This window comes from Myotis nattereri (genome assembly GCF_964212035.1).
Source record: "Myotis nattereri genome assembly, chromosome: 5".
Classification (NCBI taxonomy): domain Eukaryota; kingdom Metazoa; phylum Chordata; class Mammalia; order Chiroptera; family Vespertilionidae; genus Myotis; species Myotis nattereri.
The window spans coordinates 71,195,122-71,220,461 of NC_138080.1; the positions used below are offsets into that span (position 1 = coordinate 71,195,122).

The 25,340-nt window shown below is 36.2% G+C and overlaps 1 protein-coding gene across 1 annotated transcript in view; it reads right to left on the reverse strand.

Annotated features, from left to right (window-relative positions):
* AFG2A (AFG2 AAA ATPase homolog A) overlaps positions 1 to 25,340 on the reverse strand; it is a gene marked incomplete at its 5' end in the record, with an annotated part of 266,725 nt that overhangs the window by 150,279 nt on the left and 91,106 nt on the right. The window contains one exon of the mRNA XM_081091172.1: positions 18,396 to 18,522. Coding sequence (XP_080947298.1) covers positions 18,396 to 18,522 — 127 coding nt within the window. The remainder of the gene's footprint in view (positions 1 to 18,395; positions 18,523 to 25,340) is intronic.

Here is a 25,340-nt window from a genome sequence, read left to right on the forward strand (position 1 = left end):
CTCTCTCCCAAAGGTTGAAATGGTGAGGATTTTGCAAGCTATTAAAACTGTTTATAGTCAGATTTTTTTTTTAAACTAGATATGATGCTCCACCATACTAAAGGCTATCACTAATGCAGGGGGAAGTTTTAATCCCTGAGGAGATTGTCTGGGTAAGTGAGCAGGGACTCTAGCTGACAGCAGAGATAATACAATTCAGTTCCAGACCAAAGCACTGTATTTGTTTTTGTTGTTTTCCTCCTGTCCTATCAGCAGCCTGTCTCCATGGATTTGTCTGAAAAAATGATAAACAGTAAAGCAAGCAATCCTCTCCATCCATCTAAATCAAAGACCCCAAGCAAAACTTTGGAAAAGAACCATTTTTTAAAATCTACATTTCTATATATAGTAAGTGACTTCAAATCAATGAAAATAATGCATATGCAAACGTAATTTCTTGAAGTTCAAAACACATTAGAGAAAAAAGGTCAAGGGCAATCACTAACTGTTTTTAAATATGTAAACAGGAAATATAAATATATGAATAATGCCCCACCAACCTCTAATAACTAAATTACAGATTAATTCCAAACCAGACTTGACTTCCAAAGACTATCTATGTACTAGTCTTTTAAAATCTAGCATTCAAATTATCATCTAACTTGAAGAAATAAGAATCTAAAGGTACTTTACAGATAGCAACTTCATCAAAAGTAAATAGCAAGTTCATACTGCTAAATGAAAGTATCAAGAAGCACATAGGGAAAACCTAAACAGAGTTTCTATGACCTGGGGACACTTTTGGAAGAATCTTTAAAAGACTGGTAACAGAACAAAAATGTTAATGCTTAGAAATCAGATAAAGAAGAATTTTTTTAAAACTCATTATTGTGTGCTTAATGTTCTATCCTCTACATTTTGTGCTGTTAGCCAGCCATTCAGGAAAAATTATTCCATATCACTATTCTCTCTGATGGAAGAGAAACTGTAATTTTAATGATGCAAGTAATTAAGTTGCGTAAGGTTTAAATGATACATAAACAAATGTAGACTATAAAAAGTCACATCTTTGAATCAAGGATGATCTTGAGCAATATTACTGTCTGATATGGAAAGCACCAAAGTGACAGATTCTAACATAAAACTCACAAAGGGACTGCATCCCTTCCTGGATTTTAATCTCAATGATTTGAGAACACAGAAAATCAATAAAAATTAATAATTTAGCTCACCATCTTTTTTATCTCCTTTTTTAGGAGGATTCTATAATTTCTTTTTGACAATTATAAAAACTAACTATACATCAATATTAAGCTATCTTATAATGTTCTAAAACCAAGGAGAAGGACCTTTCATTCAATGGGAAGTTCTCAATAATGTTGGAGTCCAGAAATCTGAATTCATTCAACAGGTCAGTCACTTGACAGATATTAATCTTTGGTATTAATGAATAGTATTTATAAGATCCTATTATAATAATAATTATTATTATAAGAACTAACATTTATATAATGATTAAGTATGTACAAATCACCTTCGCTTCATTATTATAATTGACCTTTCTCTCTTTCCTGGCTTTATGATATACTATAAAGGGGAAAAATTAAATTTATGATAAATAAGATGTAGAAATGGGAGGCAGCCTTAATAGGGAGTCATTTGAAAGTTACAGAATTAAATAGAATAATAAAACTAGTGTTTTTCAAGACTAGTTCTCTTTTTCATATGCCACCACAAGAATTGAATATATCTTTTCAGGAATGCTAATTCCTTCATTGTCCTGTGGTTTCTCAGTCTTTCATCAAATTAAAGTTTAATTAGTCCTTTTCATTGTTCTATTAAATGTAAAACCTGAGGGCTACCCCAAAATTTAAGTGTCTATGCTAACCAGATGCCAAATTCTATACTAATCAGAATACAAGGAGTCATAGGTCATATACTCTCAAATCACAGTAAAGATAACACATTATTTCTCATGGCTCTAAAAGTAGAAAACTCATTAAATGGGACAAAGTATTCATTTTTGGACAAGTAAACATCTGAATTTAGAAAAACTAGAAGTGAAATGTATGTGAAGGGCTGCAGAATAAAGCTATCTCAGTTTCCTGGATAACATGGCATGCTAATCCTGATTAGTAACATGAAGAAAATAAAGTACAGTGATAATAAATAAATTACATATAACAACTCAGTCTCTGTAGTCAGTTTACATAATAAATATGTCCTTTGGTAATACCTTTATGCACAATACTTTTATTTGAAAACTTTTGAAATGCCAAATATTTTAAACAAACTTTACAAACCTTGTTGATGATTATGTGCATGTTTATATGTGGCTATATAAGGCCTAATAAATATTAGGATGAGAAAGGTAAAATAAAAGAATCCATGTCAGCTTAAAATCAAAAGGCAATGGCTTTAATTTTAAAATGACAAACAAGGAGGTTTAATCCTTCCATGCACCACTTCTTTTTGTATAGTATTCTCTTTAAGTTATTTAGAAGCACACTACATTAAAAATTTAAATTTTAAAACTATATGGTGTGAATGCTATAAAATGTAAGATTTTAAAATCAAGTATAGGGTGTAGTCATTGGTTAGCACATCATGACAATCCATGAGAAACTGATGTGCTGAAGGATAAAGAAATGCAGTATTTAGAGAGACAGTAGTACTATCTTACAATACCATCTTTATCACTTAATTTTCAAACCATTGCAAGCTATTGAAGCTCTCTGAACATCAGTTTTCTCATCTCCAAAATGTAAACAGAAAAGCTACTTTGCCGGGTTGTTAAAATTGCATATGATGTGTGCCTGCGTAATTACAAGTGGTAATAATTCTTATTACCTTAGAGTAATAGTTCTAGATTTTTCTGATTCCTTTCATGCATTTAACTTTGTAGAGAAACCAAGATGGCAGCATAGGTAAACACTGGAAATTGCTGCCTCGCACAACCACTTCAAAAATACAACTAAAAGACAAAACGACATCATCCAGAACCACAGGAAGGCTGGCTGAGTGGAAATTCTACAACTAGAAGGAAAGAGAAAAGCAAACTGAGACTCAGAGGAGGTGCAGAAGTAAAGTACAGAGGTACGGAGGCGCACGTGGAAAGGGCTGGCAACTGAGGACGCGGTTGTCTTTTTCAATCGGGAGGAAGTCTCAAGCTCCCAATTGCTCTGAACTCCAGTTCCGGGTGAGTCTCTGGGGACCCAGACTCATACGGGGAGAAACTGGAGAGAAACTGGACTGTATGGCATCGGGCGGAACTCAAGGGCGGCTTTCTTCGAAGGTGCTTGCAGCTATTACCGGGACACTGAGATGCGGGGCCTCTTAGGGTAGGACTGAGGAGCAGCCATAGCTGCTTGCTCGGCCCTGTTGATCCCCTGAGACCCCGCCCCACCCAAGCTGTGCGCAGCGGCTTTTGCATATGAAAGGCCTGGCTCTTTGCAATCTGAAAATTACCTAACAAACTGCAGCTGGGTCAGACAGACCCAGAACTTCCAAAAGAAGGCCCAAGGCCCCACAGCAGCCTGCATTGCTTCACAGCTAGACGTCATCTGGGCATCTCCAAACCCCAAACAAAGAAGAGGAATCTGAAGATCTCTCCATAGCAAAAAACACCCAACCGGAAAAACAAAAAGAAAAAAGAATCCAAAAATATGAAGATAGTGTAAGGAGCCTCTGGGACAACTTCAAGCGTACCAACATCAGAATTATGGTGGTGCCAGAAGAAGAGAGAGGGCAAGATATTGAAAACCTATTTGAAGAAATAATGACAGAAAACTTCCCCTTCCTGGTGAAAGAAATAGACTTACAAGTCCAGGAAGTGCAGAGAACCTCAAACAAAAGGAATCCAAAGAGGACCACACCAAGACACATCATAATTAAAATGCCAAGAGCAAAAGACAAAGAGAGAATCTTAAAAGCAGCAAGAGAAACACAGTCAGTTACCTACAAGCGAGTACCCATACGACTGTCGGCTGATTTCTCAACAGAAACTATGCAGGCCAGAAGGGAGTGGCAAGAAATATTCAAAGTGATGAATACCAAGAACCTACAACCAAGATTACTTTATCCAGCAAAGCTATCATTCAGAATTGAAGGTCGGATAAAGAGCTTCACAGATAAGAAAAAACTAAAGGAGTTCACCACCACCAAACCAGTATTATATGAAATGCTGAAAGGTATCCTTTAAGAAGAGGAAGAAGAAGAAAAAGGTAAAGATACAAATTATGAACAACAAATACACATCTATCAACAAGTGAATCTAAAAATCAAGTGAATAAATAATCTGATGAACAGAATAAACAGGTGAATACAATAGAATCAGGGCATAGAAAGGGGATGGACTGACTATTTTCGTGGGGGATAGGGGTATGGGGGTGTGGGAAGAGTCTGGACAAAAATTGTACACCTATGAATGAGGACAGTGGTGAGGGGTAAGGGCATGGGGTAGGGTGGGAACTGGGTGGAGGGGAGCTATGGTGGGGGGGGGGAGAGGAACAACTGTAATAATCTGAACAATAAAGATTTAATTTTTAAAAAAGCACTTATTTTTAAAATTGAAAAAAATAACTTTCTATATTATTTAATTTTCCACTTCAAATATCATACCTAAGAAAAACTCCTGCACTGAAATGCATAAAAGCACATATTTATTTTATTCATATAGGTAGATCTGCCTATAACATTCCATATACACATTATACTTTTGTTTAGACTACATTTTTGCTTCTTTGTTTTCTATGCAGAAAATCTTTGCTGCTTATGAGTACATTTGGCTTCTCTCACTGTCTGAAGGAACACAGGTTTAGGTCACAAATGTGAATGTGAAATATCAACTCATGGAAACTTGGCTGCAGATTACTGTTTTCCTTACTAATTTTGCAAACTATGTAGGCAGTGAAATTAACTATCACCAAAACATACAACAGAAACTGAAGGAAGAGAAGTTTTATAAGGAATCATTCTTAATTGTTTTAATGCTGATTGTACACACAACCAAGTTTACTTCAAGGCCATCAGAATAGTTAACATAAGCTTTAGTCTTAGAGTGCATTTTTCTATTCAGCAAATATATAACTCAACTACCCAAACTGTCCTTTACTAAACATTTATCACTCTCAAGAAAAAGCTATGTGAACAATATATAACTGGTGATAAAGTGAGGAGATTAAACATATAGGAAATACTAGCATTCTCAGTGAAGAACATATAAAACAAACTGAAAAGATATATATAATTTAGCTCAGCAAATTATTCTCATTTTGAATAAGCAAATTATAGCTGACATGAAAAGCTGAGGCTTTCCAAATGCATTAATGCAGCTAATCAGAAGAATATGTAAGGCAAGTCTCTTTCCTACTAACTGCTTAATCTATGTTCCAGCACTTGGATACATCAGGAAACAAAACAAAAATCTTTGTTCTTCCAGAGCTTACACTGGAACAAGAGGGGATGAATAATAATAAATACTGTAAATAAGTGGTCTGTATGGCAATAAATACTATAGAAAAACCCTGAGTAGCATAAAAGGGAATCAGGAAAAAGAGTTGAGGTATCTATGTGTCAGAAAACCAATAATGGTATTTCCAAGAGGTGCAGGATTATAACTGCTTTAGACAAATGAGATCTGTCTTATCATTCCTTTTAGTTTTTTGCAACCTGTGTTATAATAGTTATAAAAACTGTCAAACATTTTTGTAGGAAAGGTTTCTTTTTGCCTCTTTGTCACCTATGTCATTGCTGGCACATAACAAGTGTTCAATAAATATTTGGTGAATGACTCAATCCAAGCCAATAAACAAACAGTTCATATGAACAGTGGTCGAAAAATTTAGTTCTGGGGTCAGTAAACTTTTTCTTAAAAGGTCAGATAATAAATATTTTCATCTTATCAGCCCAACAGTCTAAACAGCTGTATTCCAATAAAACATTATTTACATAAAAAGACAGAAAACATAGGAGTTTTCCAATCTCCACTTAGTTTATCTAATTGCCTTAAGTCTTGGATTCAATTTTCCTAGAAGTATAAAGGTACGTATATTTACCATATACTTGCTAATACTTACTTTTTCAATTCTAATCAACTCAAATAAACAAAACAAAACATAGTTACAATAATGACACAAAAACTCCACTTCTCCTTCCCTTTCCTCCTCTCCTTTTTTCTCTTCCCTTATCCCTTTCTATTTTTTTTAAAGTGAAGATTGATAAACTGTGAAAAAAACTATTACATACTGGCTGCTATATATCATAGTTTTTACAAGTGACAACACACACAGCACTACTAATATTGCAGTTAACAAGCTAAGTAATGCATTGGCATTATGTAAAATACATATAAAGTGCTTACATTAGACTAGAATCAGTTGGCTATCATATGTGAATAGTGCAAAAATGCTTGGTACGCAGTATGTACCTATCTAATGACTGTCCTTTTTCCAATATTCCCACTGTTCAACTTGCCCTTTTCCCAATGTTCCCACTTCCTCCCTACCTAAATTTACATAATCTACACTTAAATTTAAATTATTATTTTTTAAATAAATTATACAGCAGGACACACACACACACACCTCTTTTATTTTGAAAAGCAAAGCCAATTCCCCTCATTTCCTTAAGCTGCTCATCCTTTGGTTGGAGGAGAAGCCTCTGAAAGCAGTAGGGCCTGCACTCAGGCAACATTTCAGGTGAGCATCTCCATCTTGTGTCAAAAGAGAGTAACTGCAACACCAAATTTATTGTCAAGTAGAGAACATAGATGATAGAGGCTGGAGAGTATGAGACCCGAGATACATTTTTCCAAATCTACTCTGATGCATATGCCAGTACAGTTCTGCAGACAAGGTTTAGATGGTTCATGCTTTATGATTATAATACTTCAAACACACCCCTTCAACACACACACACACACACACACACACACACACACACTAAAATGCCAGGCATAATAATAGCACATTATTAATACTCCCTATCTCTATGCACTTTAAAAATAATTAAATTACTCCTTCTACTAATGACTTTAAAATAATCAATACATGCCTTCAGATATAGTTCTTGGCTACACTAAGCATTAGTTCTCAAGTACAGGAATCTAGGAGCATTAACAATATAAGGTAAAAAGCTTTTCAAATGTAAAAGGGAATTTAAAATTTTTTTTGAAGGGAGTTACCTTTAAATCATCATACAGCTAGACATTTTTGTTTTAACTCAAAATTATTTTCACATTCACTGAAGTTTATTAAAACAGCGCATTATAGAAACCAAAATATTATAGGCTGATCAGACATCTCTGAAAGGGGAAAATATGCAGCTCAACAAGTTTTCCTTTTTCAAAGAGTAATAAATTTTCAGTGAAAAATTTAAGTGTTCTTCAACTGTCAACCAAGGTTTTTATTACACAACAATAGCCTTAAGGCTGGTTTATGGCTTCCCCCACCCTTTTCTGACAATCAAGTGGTTTAAAAAGTACTTTATGCACACCTGGATAATATATGCTTGCTTTATAACCTGTTTGAGGAAAGAAACTTTTCAGTAACAAGGAAGATACCTAAAAAAGCTTAAAACAAAACAAAACTTAGAAATGTTTAGTAAATTACATCATTTTATGCAGCATTTAGAGCTTCTGTTATGTGTCTCTGCCACAAAAAAAGGGGATCGGCATGGCCAATGTGGCTCAGTTGTTGAGCATTGACCCATGAACCAGGAGGTCACAGTTTGATTCCAGTCAGGGCACAGGTCCGGATTTCAGGCTCAATCCCCGGTAAGGGGTGTGCAGAAGGCAGCCAATGATTCTCTCTCATCATTGATATTTCTATCTCTCCCTTTCCCTCCCTTTCTCTGTAATAAATAACAACTTTTTTTAAAAAAAGACTGTAGTACGTAAATGATATTATCAGGGATTACTTAGTATATTTTTGACAGGTACAGAAACTAAGGCACAGAGAGGCTAAATAACTTCAAAGAACACAGTGTTAGAAGAGAGCTAGAATCAGAACCACTACCCTGCATCTCTCACTCTGTCTCATTTCCTCCCTTGCCAGTTTCTCATTGTCAATTTCAGGCCTATCACATTTTGCATGAAACATTCTAGTCACTATCATTTTTAGCATCAGGTGCCAATCTCACTGTCTTCCAGACTCATTTCCCCAATCATGCTGCCTACACCATGCAAAAGCCCCTCTCCAATGTATGCACACTCTGAAAACTCAGCTGATTACTAAGGTATGCAAACAGTTTTGCCCAAAACACAATGTTCAAAGATGAAAATTACACAACTATACACACACACACACACACACACACACACAAACACACACACACAAAGTGGAGGCAAATGATGAGGAAATTAACTACATATTTCAGCCCCGTTTTAAAGCTAAAAGAAAATGTTTTAAATACCTATAAGGTTTAAACAAGATTAATGTTGAATATACTATAACAATATATATAAGCCTTAGAGTTAAGAAATTTATCTAAATTTCATGGGATGGAATACCTTATCTACTTCCATCAGAGAAAATAGAAAGCATTTTTTTACCCAAATATGTATTCTTAAGGTAAATTCCACTTTCAACTGGTCTTCCTCCAAAAACAATCTTTTTTTTTTTTTAAATATATTTTTATTGATTTTTTACAGAGAGGAAGGGAGAGAGATAGTTAGAAACATCGATGAGAGAGAAACATCAATCAGCCGCCTCCTGCACATCTCCCACTGGGGATATGCCCGCAACCCAGGTACATGCCCCCGACCGGAATCGAACCCGGGACCCCCCAGTCCGCAGGCCGACGCTCTATCCACTGAGCCAAACCGGTTTCGGCCCTCCAAAAACAATCTTAATCACCCATTTCTCTTCAGGGGCTCTCTTTGGTAACTCTTCAAAAACATCCCTATCTCTGTGCCAATTAAATGTTCCGTGAAGCTCACCTCAATTGGGGGTCCTGGACTATATATGTTAAACTATTTTTCAAAAGTCAGAAAGCTACACAAATTCTCATTAATATTTAATATATATAATGCCTCTGCTATCAATGCGTATAAGACTGCTATCAATGCGTATAAGAGACACATAGAAAATGGCAGAAACAGGATCCCACAGTTGACAAATTAGAAAGATCAATCAAGACTAATAAAATGAATTTCGTAAGAATTAATTTTTCTATTCCCAAGGCCTGATGCCCTTGCAGCTGCTGCCATGGATGCTACTGGGAAACCATCTGAACTAAGGGAAAATAAATCTTTGGGACGCATATGAAAAGTAGAAGCTAGGAGGTTCTAAACTCGAAGGAAAACCTCTAAATGTGATCGACGTGGTTCGACTTCTAAAGACTTAAATTAATAGCACAAATCCAAGGCAGGGAAGTTATTGCTTAGCAGAAAACTGAGGAAAGATTTTGACTTCTTAGTTTTGTTTCTGTTTTGTTCTTGGTGACTTTGAATTCAATAGCAGCCTATAGTGTGATGCAGCTGGCAAATAAACTAACACAATCCTGGAATGCATTAGCAGAAGCACAGCATTGAGATTAAAGGCATGATGTGCCTCACTAAACTCTCTGCTAGTCAGACCATAACCTCGCATGGTATACGTTTGTGGATGCCACAATTGTTAGAGAAAGAAACAAATGGACAATAGTTCAGGGGGAACAAAAAGATTAAGAATGCTAATAATGGAATAAGAGTAACACATGGAGCTAAATATGACATCAGGCCTAAAGAAGAAAAAACTGGTGGGAAAGGTAGAATGTAAAGATAAGACACATAAACAGTTTTCAAAAATAAGGAAGAACCATATAGAAGAGGGATTAAAAACTTTTTATAGTATCTTGGAATAAAATCAGGCTGTTGTGTAGAAGCTGTAGGGAGAAAAACAGCTGCTGTTTCAGTAGAATAAAGAACTTCCTAATAGTCTGAGAGACAGATAAAGTGGTCTAGTTTATAGTTAATAGGTTCCCCATCAGTGTGGGTGAATAAGCAAAGGATGGAGAAATGATGGGTAGGAACTGTTTAATGGGGTCAAGGCATCAGAAGGGTAACTAGACTATCGAGCCTTCCAAGTTCTCTCCAGCCTTGAAAAAAAGTAGTTTCAGAACTTGGTTACCAAAGGCAATACACCTTATATTTTGTTATTGTTCTTTCTCTAACAGAAGACTAAATGTATGTATGCATATTGACACCATCCAATATTATTTATCAAACAAAGATATTTAAATACAAAATTTAACTTCTTAAAATTTAACTATCTAAGCCTGAAAATCTCAATGATGACAAATACTAAAAAGGGCATTCGAACTACAAGTACATAAAAACAAAAACCAATGCAACTTTAATATTCAGGTGCATCTTTGAATTCAATAGCAGTCTATAGTGTGATGCAGCTGGCAAATAAACTAACACAATCCTGGAATGCATTAGCAGAAGTACAGCATTGAAATTAAAGGCATGATGTGCCTCACTAAACTCTCTGCTAGTCAGACCATAACCTCGCATGGTATACATTTGTGGATGCCACAATTGTTAGAGAAAGAAACAAATGGACAATAGTTCAGGGGGGAAATATATATATATATATATATAAATAAAATATATACGAATATTTATATTATTCATATAATAAAAAAACTGCATTTCTAGATTTATAGACCTTGGTGAGCCATTCTGTTGGAAAGAATAATTATTTAGTCCTATAAAATATATTTTCAAATATTAAATATTAAAAGAACTTTCAAGAAAAGATAAAATACTTGAAAGAACAATAAGTTAATGTAGTCTTCCTACTAATGTGGGTGTATTTTTGTCCAAGCATTATATTATTGACTCATATAATTTATTTTCAGAAAAGTTATGCAATAATTATATTTAAACAATTGTTAGAAACTTTGTAGCACATGTACAAACAATACACATCAGAGACTTTACTAAACTTCTAAAAGCTTACAAGGACAGAGCCAATGGTCAGTAAGCTTTTTCTATAAAGGTCCAAATGGTGAATAATTTAGGCTTTACAGGCTACAAGTCTCCACTGTATCTATTCTACTAGAGCAATGTGAATGCAATCATAGGCGTTAACAAATCAGTGTGGCTGTATTCCAACAGAGCTTTATTTATAGGGATTAAAATGTGAATTTCTTATCATTACACATGTCACAAAATACTATTCTTCTTTTGAATTTTTTCAACCATTTAAATATGTAAAAACCACTCTTAGATTATGGGGTATACAAAAACAGGTAGTGCGCTGGATCTGGCCCACAGACCAGTTTGCTGACCCCTGGGATATACAGTCTTTATCTTATCAACATTGAAATAAGACAGGACCCATAGATGCATACAACCTTTGATTCACTTCCCTCCTCTCTCCTAAACTCCCTCCCCAAACCTACAACCATTCCAGCTGCTGCCATAGAAGATACAGTAAAACTACTTCAGAGAGTACTCTAAAATGATGGTAAAGCTGAAATTGGAAGATGACCTTGGAGGCAGCCTCCTAGGTCTGACCACACTACAGCTCACCATCTAACCTCCAAAGACTCTCCATGTCATTTTGATAAACACTATTAAAAATTAATAAGTATCCTTGCCTTAAATACTTACAGGAAATAAAAAATTTATCATTCATTTACACTTTTTATGTCTGTTAGGGCAAGTAGCTCGTTTATCAGTTCTGATTTAGTTGAGAAAGGCAATGTTAGACAGGACTTGTAACTTATAACTAGGAAGGGTAAAGGGAAAAATTGTCCACAAACATATTTGTAACCTTCTTTCTGAAGAAATTTTTGGAATGCAATTCATTTGAAAATTGGAGCTACATATATTTAGCTTCTCATTTGCTGACATTTCTAAATATGCTGATTAACTTTTTCCATGTTACAAAGATATCCATAAAACCAACTTTTAATTTGCAATATTTAAGAAATAAAAATATTGTATCATGTTGAACTCATCAAGCACATTTCTTCTTTCAGAAAAACTGAAAGGAAAATTAATGCCAGTTTATTACTTCCATGACTTAAACATATTAAGTTAGCAAATAATTCTGAACCCTGAATTATTCAAGACTTCTACATAACTTCCAAAATTTTCCTCAATTGAGCAACTGTTTCCATAGATAGCTTAGAGCAGTGGTTCTCAACCTTCCTAATGCTGCAACCCTTTAATACAGTTCCTCATGTTGTGGTGATCCCCAACCATAAAATTATTTTCGTTGCTACTTCATAACTGTAATTTTGCTACTGTTATGAATGATAATGTAAATATCTGATATGCAGGATGTATTTTCATTGTTACAAATTGAACATAATTAAAGCATAGTGATTAATCACAAAAACAATATGTAATTATATGTGTTTTCCGATGGTCTTAGGCGACCCCTGTGAAAGGGTCATTCGACCCCCAAAGGGGTCGCGACCCACAGGTTAAGAACCGCTGGCTTAGAGCACGATATTTAAAATTCTACAAATTTACTAATATGAGAAAACTAGATTTATAAATTAGGGATAATACTTTTACAATAATAATCATTGAGAGCCTATTACATACTAGGAATAAGTACTAAAAGTGACCATGGGCCTAAATTTAGAAATATTCATGAAATTAAACTATTTGAGGCTATTTAACACCTAGAAAAGATGACATGAACATTTTTCCTTAATATTCAACACAAATGCATGAAATGTCATGGATTGGACATTATCCTCTTCTACAGGGGCCAACATAGTAACAGCCTAACATAGAACAATATAAACTCCTAGAGTTTGGACACTTAACTATCACTTCGGCATCAATAATAATTTAGTTGTTTGCTGTTCTAAAGTCTCCTGATGCTGAGGAAATCCTGACCATCATCAATGTGTCTACTTGACATCACACAATCTCATTAATCTTCATCTGCCCTTCAATTCCTGCCATTCTCATGCAAAATGGACACTTGAGGCTGCAACTTCTCTTCACTCATCTGTAAACTGGAGGAGGGGGTGGAAGGGTAAAAGGTCTGCAGAGACTTTAAGATACCACCAGAGACCACAGCACAGCTAATGGGTTTGACATGTAAATGCGACATAATAGGAAGCAGAATAATGTGATTCTTGTGCTGTGTCTCACTTCCTTTGCTGAATCACCATAATTCCCAAGAAACTCTAACTTTAGTTTCCCCAGACTACATGAAACTGAAATATTGTCCAAAAAAGACACTAAATATGCACAACATATGGGTCACATGATGGTATCAATTTCACTCCTCTGACAGTCCAGGAATTCTCCCTGTTTTAATATACTAACTTAAGAGGTTATGACATAGAGGTTATGGGCTAACAGGCAACAGAATTATAAAGTATGCTAGCTAATTTACAAGGCCAAACACTTTAATTAAATGTAGCCAAAGTTAGGATTAAATGTATTATTTCTTTGACACGAGATTGGCCCTTTTCCCCCCCTTTCCAGTTTTAGGCTAAAAACAAAATCTCTACCTTTCAGCATCAGCCCATGACATTTAATTTAATTCTTCTGTTGACTGTTCTCTTCCTACTACAGTTTCCTCCAGACAATACAGGTGGTGAAAACTATGTCTATTTATTAGTTTAACAGGAAATTGGTTTTTTTTGTTGTTGTTGTTCTTTTTAAAAATTGTCTCTAAGACTGTTTTGTTTCTACTAGCACATTCAGGGCACATTTTGGACGCCATGTTCTAATCACACATGTGCTGAATCTTTTTTCTTATAGTACTACTGGAGGCCCAGCGCACGAAATTCAGCCCAGTCTGCACCCTCTCCAATCTGGGACCCCTCAGGGGATGTCTGACTGCTGGTTTAGGCCCAATCCCACAGTCGGACATCCTTCTCACAATCCGGACTGCTGGCTCCCAACCGCTTGCCTGCCTGCTTGCCTGATTGCCTCTAACCGCTTCGGCCTGCCAGACTGACCACCCCCTAACGGTTAGGGCCTAACCACTCCCCTGCAAGCCTGATCGATGCATAACTGCTCCCCTGCTGGCCCAATCGCCCCCAACTGCTCTCCCCTGCAGACCTGGTACCCCCCAACTACCCTCCCATGCAGGCCTGGTCACCTCTAACTGCCCTCCTCTGCAGGCCATCTGTGGCGGCCATCTTGTGACCACATGGGGGCGGCCAACGTGTGTGAGGGTGTGATGGTCAATTTGCATATTACTGCTTTATTATATAAGATTACATAATATAGAAATACTCTATAATAGTTCTTCAAAGGAAAAAAATCTGGGAAGGAAGCAGACTTTTGACATACTCTATATCATCTAAGTAGTATCAAAAGTACACTTAAGAAAAAAAGCCATATTCCACACAAATATGAAATTCTACCTGAAATAGAAAAGGATTAAAATATTTTTACAGCCCTGACCCATTTGGCTCAGTGGACAGAGTGTTGGCCTGCGGACTGAAGGGTCCTGGGTTTGATTCCAGTCAAGGGCATGTACCTTGGTTGCGGGCACATCCCCAGTGGGGGGTGCAGGAGGCAGCTGATTGATGTTTCTTTCTCATTGATGTTTCTAACTCTCTATCCCTCTCCCTTCCTCTCTGTAAAAAATCAATAAAATATATTTAAAAAAATATTTTTACAAAAATCTCTAATTATTTAAAGTAGTTACTTTGTACAAGTACAGGATACAGAACCTTTAAGCAATGTTTCAATGAACTGCATTCAAAGCTGCACTTAAAAGCATAGCCTATCATTTGATGAACTTAAAGATAACTTTTTCCCATTTATTAATTTTATGTTTTCCTGCCAGTAATTTTATTTTCATCTATTACAAAGTAAACATTATAATTTTTCAAAAATTTAAATATTTAATTAAAGATCTTTAGCTTTCCCCTAAAAATAAGTCTGTATCTATTTAGCAAATGCTTTCAACATCTTAGTTTAAATGTGCTCATCCAAAATTAACTGGTTAAAAAAACATGGACTTCCAATTTTTAGAAACTAATCAAAGTATGCCCTGCCTGGGTGGCTTGGTTGGTTGGAACATCATCCCATCACCAAAAGGTTGCAGGTTCCATTCCCGGTCAGGGCATATACCTAGGTTGCAGGTTCAATCCCCGGTTGGGATGTGTACAGGAAGCAACCGAAGAATGTTTCTCTCTCTCTCTAATAAATAAACATATATTCGGGTGAGGATTAGTTTAAAAAACTAATCAAAGTATGTATGTATGTGTGTATATATAATGTGATTATATGTATACGTATAAACAAAGTCATACACACAAGTACACATACATATATGTTTGCAGTTTTCTTTGAAGCCTCTTGAAGCAAAGGTTATTAAATCAAGAAATGTTAGCAGTATGTGTAAAAATACTGGCTCTTAAAACATTTATTTTGGACAGTTAGAGGTGTTTTTAGAACTGAGGTACTAAAGGTAACATTTTATAAAGGATCAAAAATATGACTAGAATTCGGGTAAGATATTTCCCAAACTTTAATTTCAATTTCTCAAACTCTGCAATGTTGAAGACTGTCACTTATGAGTTGCTACTAATGAAACACCACCTACTACCTGGGGCTAATATTATTAGCAGGTAAGAAACACAAACACAGTGCAAAAAATCTAAAATGTATAAAAGAAGATCCACTTCCATCCCTTCAATCTCACACTTTGGAGAAAAGTTCTGCGCAAAATCTGGTTAAGCATTTTCTCCAAGAGATCCAAGGTATCTACAGACTACAGTATCCTAAAGAGAATGGAAGTCATCTACTTTGGGGGTTTTGACTTCTTCTAAGATGAGCCTGAAGAAAGGCCCCAAACCTTAGAGTGGCCCAAGAATAATTTCTCATCTCTAGGTTTGTCTTAAAAATTTCTCAAGGTCTTTTGTACCAAGTATAGGTAAAATTTAGGATAAATTTTACTACAAAACACACAGTTGGTGTTCAATTTAGCTCTTACAGAGAGAAATAGAAGCAAAACATAAATCAACAATTCCGCTGTCTTAAAGAACAGATTTACAAAGTATTACACATATGAAGAACATGAAAAAAATGTATCCTTTCAAAAAGGAATTTTAATTATTTTATCCTTTTCTATTTTAAGAGAGATCACATGTATAATTTGAAGACGTATAAGGCAAGGCAGATAAATGCCGCATCTGAAATGACAGCAGATTCCACAGAACAAGGACAATTCAAAGGAGCTAGTTTGTCACCAGTCATATAACAGGTAAGGATAAGTTGGTCTCTGAGAGTTAAAATTTGCTCTTAGTGCCTAGAAGAGAAATTAGGTAGTGGAGGGATGGGGGTGCGGGGAGAAGCTGAAGAGCACTGTGGTAGGAAGAATTCTAGTACAGCAAGCCACAACCCCCTGGTGGACCCACCTTCTCCCAGTCACTCAAACACTAATCTAGGTGCTACTGTGAAGGGTTTTTTCAAATATAATTAAGGTCCTGAATCAGTTGACTTGGAGGTGGAGAGATTTCCCTTTGGGGGGCGGGGGAGAAACGGGGACTAACCTGACCAGGTGAGACTTTAAAACAGGTGGCTTTTCCTGGCAATGGAAATTTAAACCATGAGAGGTATAAGATATGGATTTTCCCCACTGCTTTCTTTGAAGATGGGAAGGGGATACATGGAAGGTCTCCAGGAGCTGAAAGTGGCTCCCAGCTGACCCAGTAAATAAATTCAGTCCCTAGACCTTCAATCACACAACCATGTGCATTTAGAAGAAGAGTACCAGCTCCTGATGAGAATGTACTAGTAGTCCACCCAACACCTAGTTTTTGGCCTGTAGTGATTCCCTGAGCAGACAGCTCCGTCATGCCATGCCCAGATTTTGACCTACCTACAGACATCCTAATACATGGGTGGTGTGGGAAGCTGCTAAATTTGAGGTGACTTGTTATACAGCAAGAGAACTAACACAAGCACCAACCGGGCTGAGTCATACAACTTTAGAGGAACCCAGAGAAACTTATTTAGAACTTAATGTCCTACTTCAAGAAATGTATCTAACACTGAGGACATACAATATTAAGGAACCAAAGAAAACCGCTATTAGATTAGGCATTACAGAGAAGGAAACCCAATAAATTTTAGAACTCATCAGCCATGAAGTCACCGGGAGACAAATATAAAAACATAATGTAGTCTTAACAGGAAAACGATGATTTTTCTGGATTTAGCGCCTTTATTTGTGAAATCAAAAGGTAGGACTAGGTCATCTTTATGGGCTCTTTCAACACTTTCTATAACCCTTGGTCACACACAGTCCTACCTTTTTATAAGCATCAGAGAAGGCTGGGCACTGACCCAGATCCCACAAATGCTCAGAACTCACCTGGCTTCTTATAAAACACTGCATCAGAAAAAGAATGACTTATTCAGGTCTAAAGCTTTCCTACCTGTAGCGACTAAAGGGTCTTTGTCACATAGCAAAATACATAAGTAAACGAAAGCAAGGCTTTCTTTCCACATCAAAGCTCCTTTTATATCTTCAAAAGGATCATTTTTTAAACCTCATTTTTATAACTAAAAGTCTGTGTACACGTGCACAGGATGGGAGGAGCTCATAAAGTCATGTTAACAAAAAAGGAGAAATTGGTTCAAGCTCTAGGAGTAAATTATTACCCTCAATTTAAATCCTTGTTGAAAAAATTATACATTTAGTATACGTTAGTCAGTTAAAATTTAGTTGGCTCTACATTAAACTATGGCCTGGAGGGGAGGGATAGCAATAGCTTGAAAAGGTTAATTTTGCACCTATATAGCTTATTTAACACTACAGGCTAAGCAATGGATTTATTACAGAAGTAAAATCCATTGTCATTTTTATTCTAATTATTTTGAAATCAGTGGTTAGGCCAGGACTTCAGGAAAGTTGTTAATAATAACTTGAGTCTAGTACTAAATAGCCAGAAATTTATCTTAATATGACTGGAAATGTTAAAAACTTCTCAAAAACCATCAGACGAAATAAACAAGAGAATCACAGAATTTTAATTCCCTAGGGAAATATATTGAAAGTTTTCTGTAACCATGGGGTAGGGGAAATTCAAAGGGTTTCATTAATACAAAAATCATAAACAATAATAACATAAACTTTTCTCTGTTCTCTTCATTTCCTTTAGTTTAAAAGCTTTCAGCCAACTGGTATCATGTTGACCTACGAACCAGGTGGAGGTTCCATCCCCGATCACAGCACATGCCCAGGTTACGGGAATGGATCCCCAATGGGGAGCATGCAGGAGGCAGCCGATCAATGATTCTCTCTCATCACTGATGTTTTTATCTCTCTCTCCTCTCTCTTGCTCTCTGAAATCAATTTTTTAAATATTTTTTAAAAAGCTTTCAGTATTCTCTAAATGAAAAACTGACTAGGAAGTAATTTGACATAAAAAACAATCAAATGATCCAGTTCTTGAATTTACAACACCCACATAGCCTTCTTTCTTACCTTGTCTATCCTATCTGGGCGGTTAGTAGCTGCCAAAACAGTCACATCCTTTAACTGTTCAATGCCATCCATTTCCGTAAGGAGCTGAGCCAAAACACGGTCAGCTACATTCCCAGCACCTGAAGAACTGACATTTAAAAACAGTTTTAAAAATCTGTTTACCAATCTCCAAATACTCCATTATTTTAAAAATATTGTATATTCTCTAACAAAAAAAGTTTCAAAATATAAAATGCATACTTTAGAATTCATTACTTATTGAATTATCATATCCCAAAACTAACTCTATTCAAATCATTTTTTTTCCTCCATCATCAACCGTCTTCTTTTTCTCTCCAATAATGACATGCTACACAACTGTCAAATATAAAAGATTTGGGAAGAAAGATTTGCTTATTTAAAAATAAGTGGATAGGGGACATCTGTAATACTTTCAACAATAAAGATAATTTTTTTAACAAAAGAGAAAGAAGTGGATATATATGAGAAATATTAAGGCGACACAATCAATAAGGCTGGTAAACGAAAGTCTCCATGGAGTCACTGGGGGAAAAGAACTTTAACTGTAAACATGTTGGGTTTGCAGTGCCTGTGGGACATCTTAAGAGTTAGACATAAAAGAAAGCAGTCTGATGTAGAAATATATCTATTGAAGTCTTGCCATAGAGATGGTACCTGGAAAGATGGAAGTAGAAAAGATCACCCAGGAAGTATATAGTGATGAAAAATAAATGAATAACAGCCCTAGCCGGTTTGGCTCAGTGGAAAGAGCGTCGGCCTGCAAACTGAAAGGTCCCAGGTTCAATTCTGGTCAGGGGAACATGCCCAGGTTGCGGGCTCGATCCCCGATAGGGGGATTGCAGGAGGTAGCTGATCCATGATTCTCTCTCATCGATGCTTCTATCTCTCTCTCCCTCTTCCTTCCTCTTTGAGATCAATAAAAGTATATTAAAAAAAATTTTTAATCAATTTAAAAAATAAATTAATTAATACATTAATAACAAACAGAATACTAACACCAGTATTTTAGAAGGGATGTGTATCAGTTAGCTCAGGCTGCCATAACAGAACACCACAGACTAGAGGCTTAAACAACAGATACTCATTTTCTCATGGTTTTGGAGGCTGGAAGTCCAAGATCAGTGTGCCAGAATGGTTGAGTTCTGGTGAGGGCTCTCTTCCTGGCTTATAGATGACTGCCTTCTTGCTGTGTCCTCACATGGCAGAGAGAAATAGAAAGCAAGGTCTCTGGTATTTCTTCTTAAACGACATTAATCCTCCCATGAGGGCCACACCCACATGACCTCATGTAAACCTAATTATATCCCAAAGGCCTATGATCTAGAATTTTTTTGAAAAAGCATTGCTTAGTACTTCATTAATTCTTTTCAGAGGTCTTTGACAGGTGAATGTATTCCAAACCTTACAAAGGCTTCTTTAGAATGAAGACAGTGATGCTTCTATGCACATAAACGCAGGCCACAAAATTCCCCAAGACAGTCCCAGTGTTTAATTTTTTTAAAATAACACTAAAACATGGTGAGCTCAGATTCTGAGAACAACCAACTTAGTGAATCCAATCTATAGGTTCTCTGCACCATCACTGCCTTATTTGAAAAATGAATGTGTGGTGCTTCTTTGGAAGACATTGCTCTAGAAAGCTGAGATAAGAGGATAAAGATATTAATGTCCCCTTAAGGACTTCATAATCATTGGCATGTATAAATGAGGAAGTTATATTAGATATTATATAAATCCTTCTAACTTCAGAAGTCTATGGTTCTGTGATTGTATTAGGTAGCACCTAAGTAAAGATATTTAATTCATTATTTTTTATAAAAATATCGGTATTCAGAAACTCATTACTGATACCCTCCAATAGGACACTTCTAAACAGAAAGTGGTGAACTCATACTTGTCCAATTTGCTATTTGTTGTAGGAGGAAACAGTGGCTGTAAATAATGTGGATGATGAGGTGAAGGGAATTCTTTGGATTCCCATTACCCATGCTGCCTTGCCCTTTATTTCCACAAATCATTGAGAGCTAGCCAGAGAATAGCACAGTGAAAATGTTTTATGGGCTGAGAAATATTCTTGGCTGAATTTCAAAGCTGCAGTAGGAAACAAAACCCATAAAACTGACATCCTAGGAAATCAACTCCCAGAAAAAGTTTTAAAACAAATGTGTAATCACTAACATAATGAAATGATTTTATAAAACTTTATTATCTGCTAGAGATAGGCAACATGACAATGGGGGGAAATGTTCAGCTGTAGAAAATTGAAGCTAGACTTTCCCAAAACATTAACCCTCTTTTCCCATAAGAGGTCAAGCCATTTTTCTAAATTATTCAGATTCAAAAGTCATATGGTGCCATGGACCAAAGGGACTTTATATCTTAGAACAGGCCAGCAAACTATAGTCACAGACTAAATCTGGCCAGCCGACTGTTTTCCTATTTGATCACATACTCACTAGAGACTCTTGCACTACAGTAGCAAAGAATGAAGAGTTTCAGTAGAGAATGTATGCCCCCCGCCAAAGCCAAAAATCTGTACTAACAGAAATATCACTGCTATGTAGTCATTAGTACACTGATTTTTATTTTTCAATACTCCATACTTCACAAAAATTATATATTCATTTCCTTTTCAACTCTTCCAATAAAATAAAATGCCCTATCATCTATTCATATAATTTATAAATTATAGACAACATCTCAATTATCCAATTTAAAATTTTCAATGTTTATTTAGTATACATTTCAAAATGTCATAAACAGTTCCAAATGGTGGGCATCTTAATATGTTTCTTAAAATCTCGCTCTCTTGCCCTAACCAGTTTGGCTCAGTGGATAGAGCGTCGGCCTGCGGACTTAGGGGTCCCAGGTTCGATTCCGGTCAGGGGCATGTGCCTTGGTTGCGGGCACATCCCCAGTAGGAGATGTGCAGGAGGCAGCTGATCGATGTTTCTCTCTCATCGATGTTTCTAACTCTCTCTCCCTCTCCCTTCCTCTGTGTAAAAAAATCAATAAAAAATATATATATTTTTAAAAATCTCTCTCTCACACCTCCCATAGTCATTATTCAGGCTTGGAAGAAACCTATAAAAGATCTAAAAAGGGCTAGCCAAAGAAATACTACTCTGAACACAAGCATTTCCTATGACGATTCTCTTGGTGATGTAAAACACAACCAAACTTTCATTTTTAAAGGCAAGACAGATAGAACAAGAGCAACTACCTGTCCTATGACAACAAAAAATTCCCAGTTCCTAGTCAATGCTACAATAGGCCCTGCCTTGAAAAGTCAGACCTTTACTCTATATGCTACAGTACTTAGCACAAACAAAACACTAAATATTCATAGAACTCTCTTACATGTCATGAAACTATTAAAATAAAAAAAAAGTTACACACTGCCCTAACCGGTTTGGCTCGGTAGATAGTGCGTCGGCCTGCGGACTCAAGGGTCCCAGGCTCGATTCCGGTCAAGGGCATGTACCTTAGTTGCGGGCACATCCCCAGTGAGGGGTGTGTAGGAGGCAGCTGATTGATGATTCTCTCTCATCAGTGTTTCTGACTCTCTATCCCTCTCCCCTCCTCTCTGTAAAAAATCAATAAAATATATATTTTTTTTTAAAAAGTTACACACTTCCCATTTCTTCTTTTGCTATTTTCTTCAGCATTTCTGTTTAATATTAAAAGTTTACTAATTTGAAAACTATGCATACCAGAAAACAGGCACTGAAGTTAGAAACTTGAAAGAAATATATAAAATAATAACATTTAGAATTTTTAATAAGTAGTTTTTGTTAGAGTTTGTTAAGCATAGCAATGTTCTTTATATAATTAGGTAATTTTTATCCAGGTATAAATACACCCAAATCTTGATAGTAAGAAGATGTTCAAAGGGCACTAAATCAGAAGGCATGAGCTCTAGTCTTGTCCAGGCCACAAAGAAGTTATGTGCCTTTCTCTTAAATTTTAGGGGCTTTTGTTCCTTCTAAAGAATAAAAACTTGAACTAGATGACTTCTAAGAAATTTTCCAGCTATAAAATTTTATGATTTTATGAAAATTTTAAAACCACCATAAAAATCACATTAAAACAATTCAGAATCCTCCTTGAAAAATGTCATTTAGAGAAACAATGCCTACAAAAATTTCTTCCACAGCGCTTAGTGTCATGCATTCACCTGAAATTTGAATGTGCTGCAAAAGAGGCCACCCCATTTCCTGACCATTATTTTAAAACCCAGAGCTCTTCTCAGAATGCTGCTAAGCCTGGAATCCTCATTTACAAGGAAAGCTAGTTCAGAACTCCTTACTGTTTTCCCCAACCACTCCAAGTGGAAACCCATTCTGGACTATTAAGTGCAGAAACAGCCATACAAGACAACAGTCATTGATACCACAGATTCTCCAATACCTCACAGAAGATACTATTTAGTCTGTCAGTTTTTGACTGAAAACTTAATCCTTTCCATTTTTTCATATAACCATCTTTTTTACATTCTAGTCATAAAACAATACCCCAAATGGTTTTTTATATAGTAGCATTAGTTTTATAAAATAGAAGAGATCATCTTCTCTTTCACACAAATAACAATACTTTCTTCTATTTCTAGACCACAAACATTTTTCATATTTAAAAATTTTGAAATCAAGATGTATCCTGGAGTTGGTATTTCTCAGCACCATTTTATAGTTTAAAGCTGCACTTTTCTTCAGTAATGGTACATAAAATAATAACCTGTCTTTCAACCAATGGCATCTTAGATTAACTAAATGTCATAGTACCTGACACCTCCAGAATACTTTTTCTCATTTCCAAAATGCTTCAGTTTCCTCCACTAGAATATAAACTCTGTTGGGCAGGATACATTTTTATCTCTAGCACTGTATTCCTATCTATATGAAATTATTATTATTAAAAAATCTATGCAGAAATTATAAGAAACACTAAAGTTTTTAAGCAGTTACAAAATCACAGGTACCATGGGAAACACTTTACATGTATTTAATTCCAACAACCTAGAATTTGTTGCTATTAACTCCAATTTGCAAATGAAGAATCTGTGGCTTAGAGAGGTTAAGAAAATTGCCTTAGGTCCTATTCACTGTTTTATCCCCAACATCAAGCTTGCTGCTGAAATAGCATTCAATAAATATTTACTGAATGGGTGAATGACTGTGTGCTTTCTGAAAGGAGTCTAACACCAGCCCAGTTAGATGAGCAGGGTCATTACTAATGTAAGTCACTGAGAAAATGCACACTAAATACAAGCTTGAAAGGTAAGTTAGTTAACTACTTAGACCTGGAGTCCTGGAATCTGTGGTGTGGTAGTCAACTCAAAAAGTGGCTCAGAGTATCTGCTCTGGAGTGGAAATATCTGAATTCAAATCCCAGCTCTGCTACTAGCGACACATGACCGAATAAGGTATTTACACATCTAAATGTCTGAGCTGTCTCACCTGCAGAATGGAGGTGGGACTACGACCTACACCTCCTGGGGTTTTTATGATGATCAACTTATATAAAAACCCTGGGTGTAACATCATGTCACGACCAACCGGAAGGAAGTCAGTCCTGCAGGGGTCGTCTTGGAAAGGGCTGCGCCCTCCCCCAGCTGTTTCCCAGAGGGCAAAGTTTCAGGCAGGAACCCACCCTCGGAGCAGAGCATGGAAGTACTGAGTCCGGCCTTCAAACCAGACCCTGATAGTAGGGAGGAGGCAGCCCCATTCCTCACAGAATCTGCTGTTGGATAGCTTGCTGTCAGTGGCCTGCCAGCCAGGAACCCCATTCACCTGCACCCCGGACCCTGACAGGAGGGAGGAGGGAGCCCCATTCCTCACAGAATCGACAGGTGGCCAGCTTGCTGTCAGGGGCCTGCCAGGTAGGAATCCTATTCACCTGCAAATCTGTATAAAGTTTTAATACATTATATTAGAGGTCGTGGTGGTACTGTTTTACCCACAGTATCTACAGGAATTGCTGCAGATTTACTTCTCAGTGGAAGCACCTTTCATTCCCAATATAAATTACCGATTCCATTAAGTGAAACTTCAATTTCTAGACTCAATATAAAGAGTGAAGTTGCTAAAACTATTAAAAATGCCCAACTTCTCATTATTGATGAATGCACCATGGCATCCAGTCATGCTATAAATGCCATAGACAGATTACTAAGAGAAATTATGAGTCTGAATGTTGTATTTGGTGGGAAAGTTCTCCTTCTTAGAAGGGATTTTCGACAATGTCTCAGTACTGTACTGCATGCTATGTGATCTAAAGTACTGTAATGTTTGGGGATGTTTCAGAAAGTTGTCTCTTACAACAAATAAGAGATCAGAGGATTCTTCTTATAGTCGATGGTTAGTAAAACTTGGAGATGGCAAACTTAATAGTTTTTATTTAGGAATGGATATTGAAATCCCCTGTGAAATGATCTGTAATGGATCTATTATTAAAGCTACCTTTGGAAATACTATATCTATAGATAATATTAAAAATATATCTAAACATGCAATTCTTTGTCCAAAAAATGAGCATGTTCAAATATTAAATGAAGAAATTTTGGATATACTCGATGGAGATTTTCACATATATTTGAGTGATGATTTCATTGATTCTACAGATGATGCTGAAAAGGAAAATTTCCCCATCGAATTTCTTAATAGCATTACTCCTTCGGGAATGCCGTGTCATAAATTAAAATTGAAAATGGGTGCAATCATCATGCTATTGAGAAATCTCAATAGTAAATGGGGTCTTTGTAATGGTCCCAGATTTATTATCAAAAGATTACGACCTAACATTATCGAAGCTGAAGTATTAACAGGATCTGCAGAGGGAGAGGTTGTTCTGATTCCAAGAATTAATTTGTCCCCATCTGACACTGGCTTCCCATTTAAATTGATTCAATGACGGTTTCCCGTGATG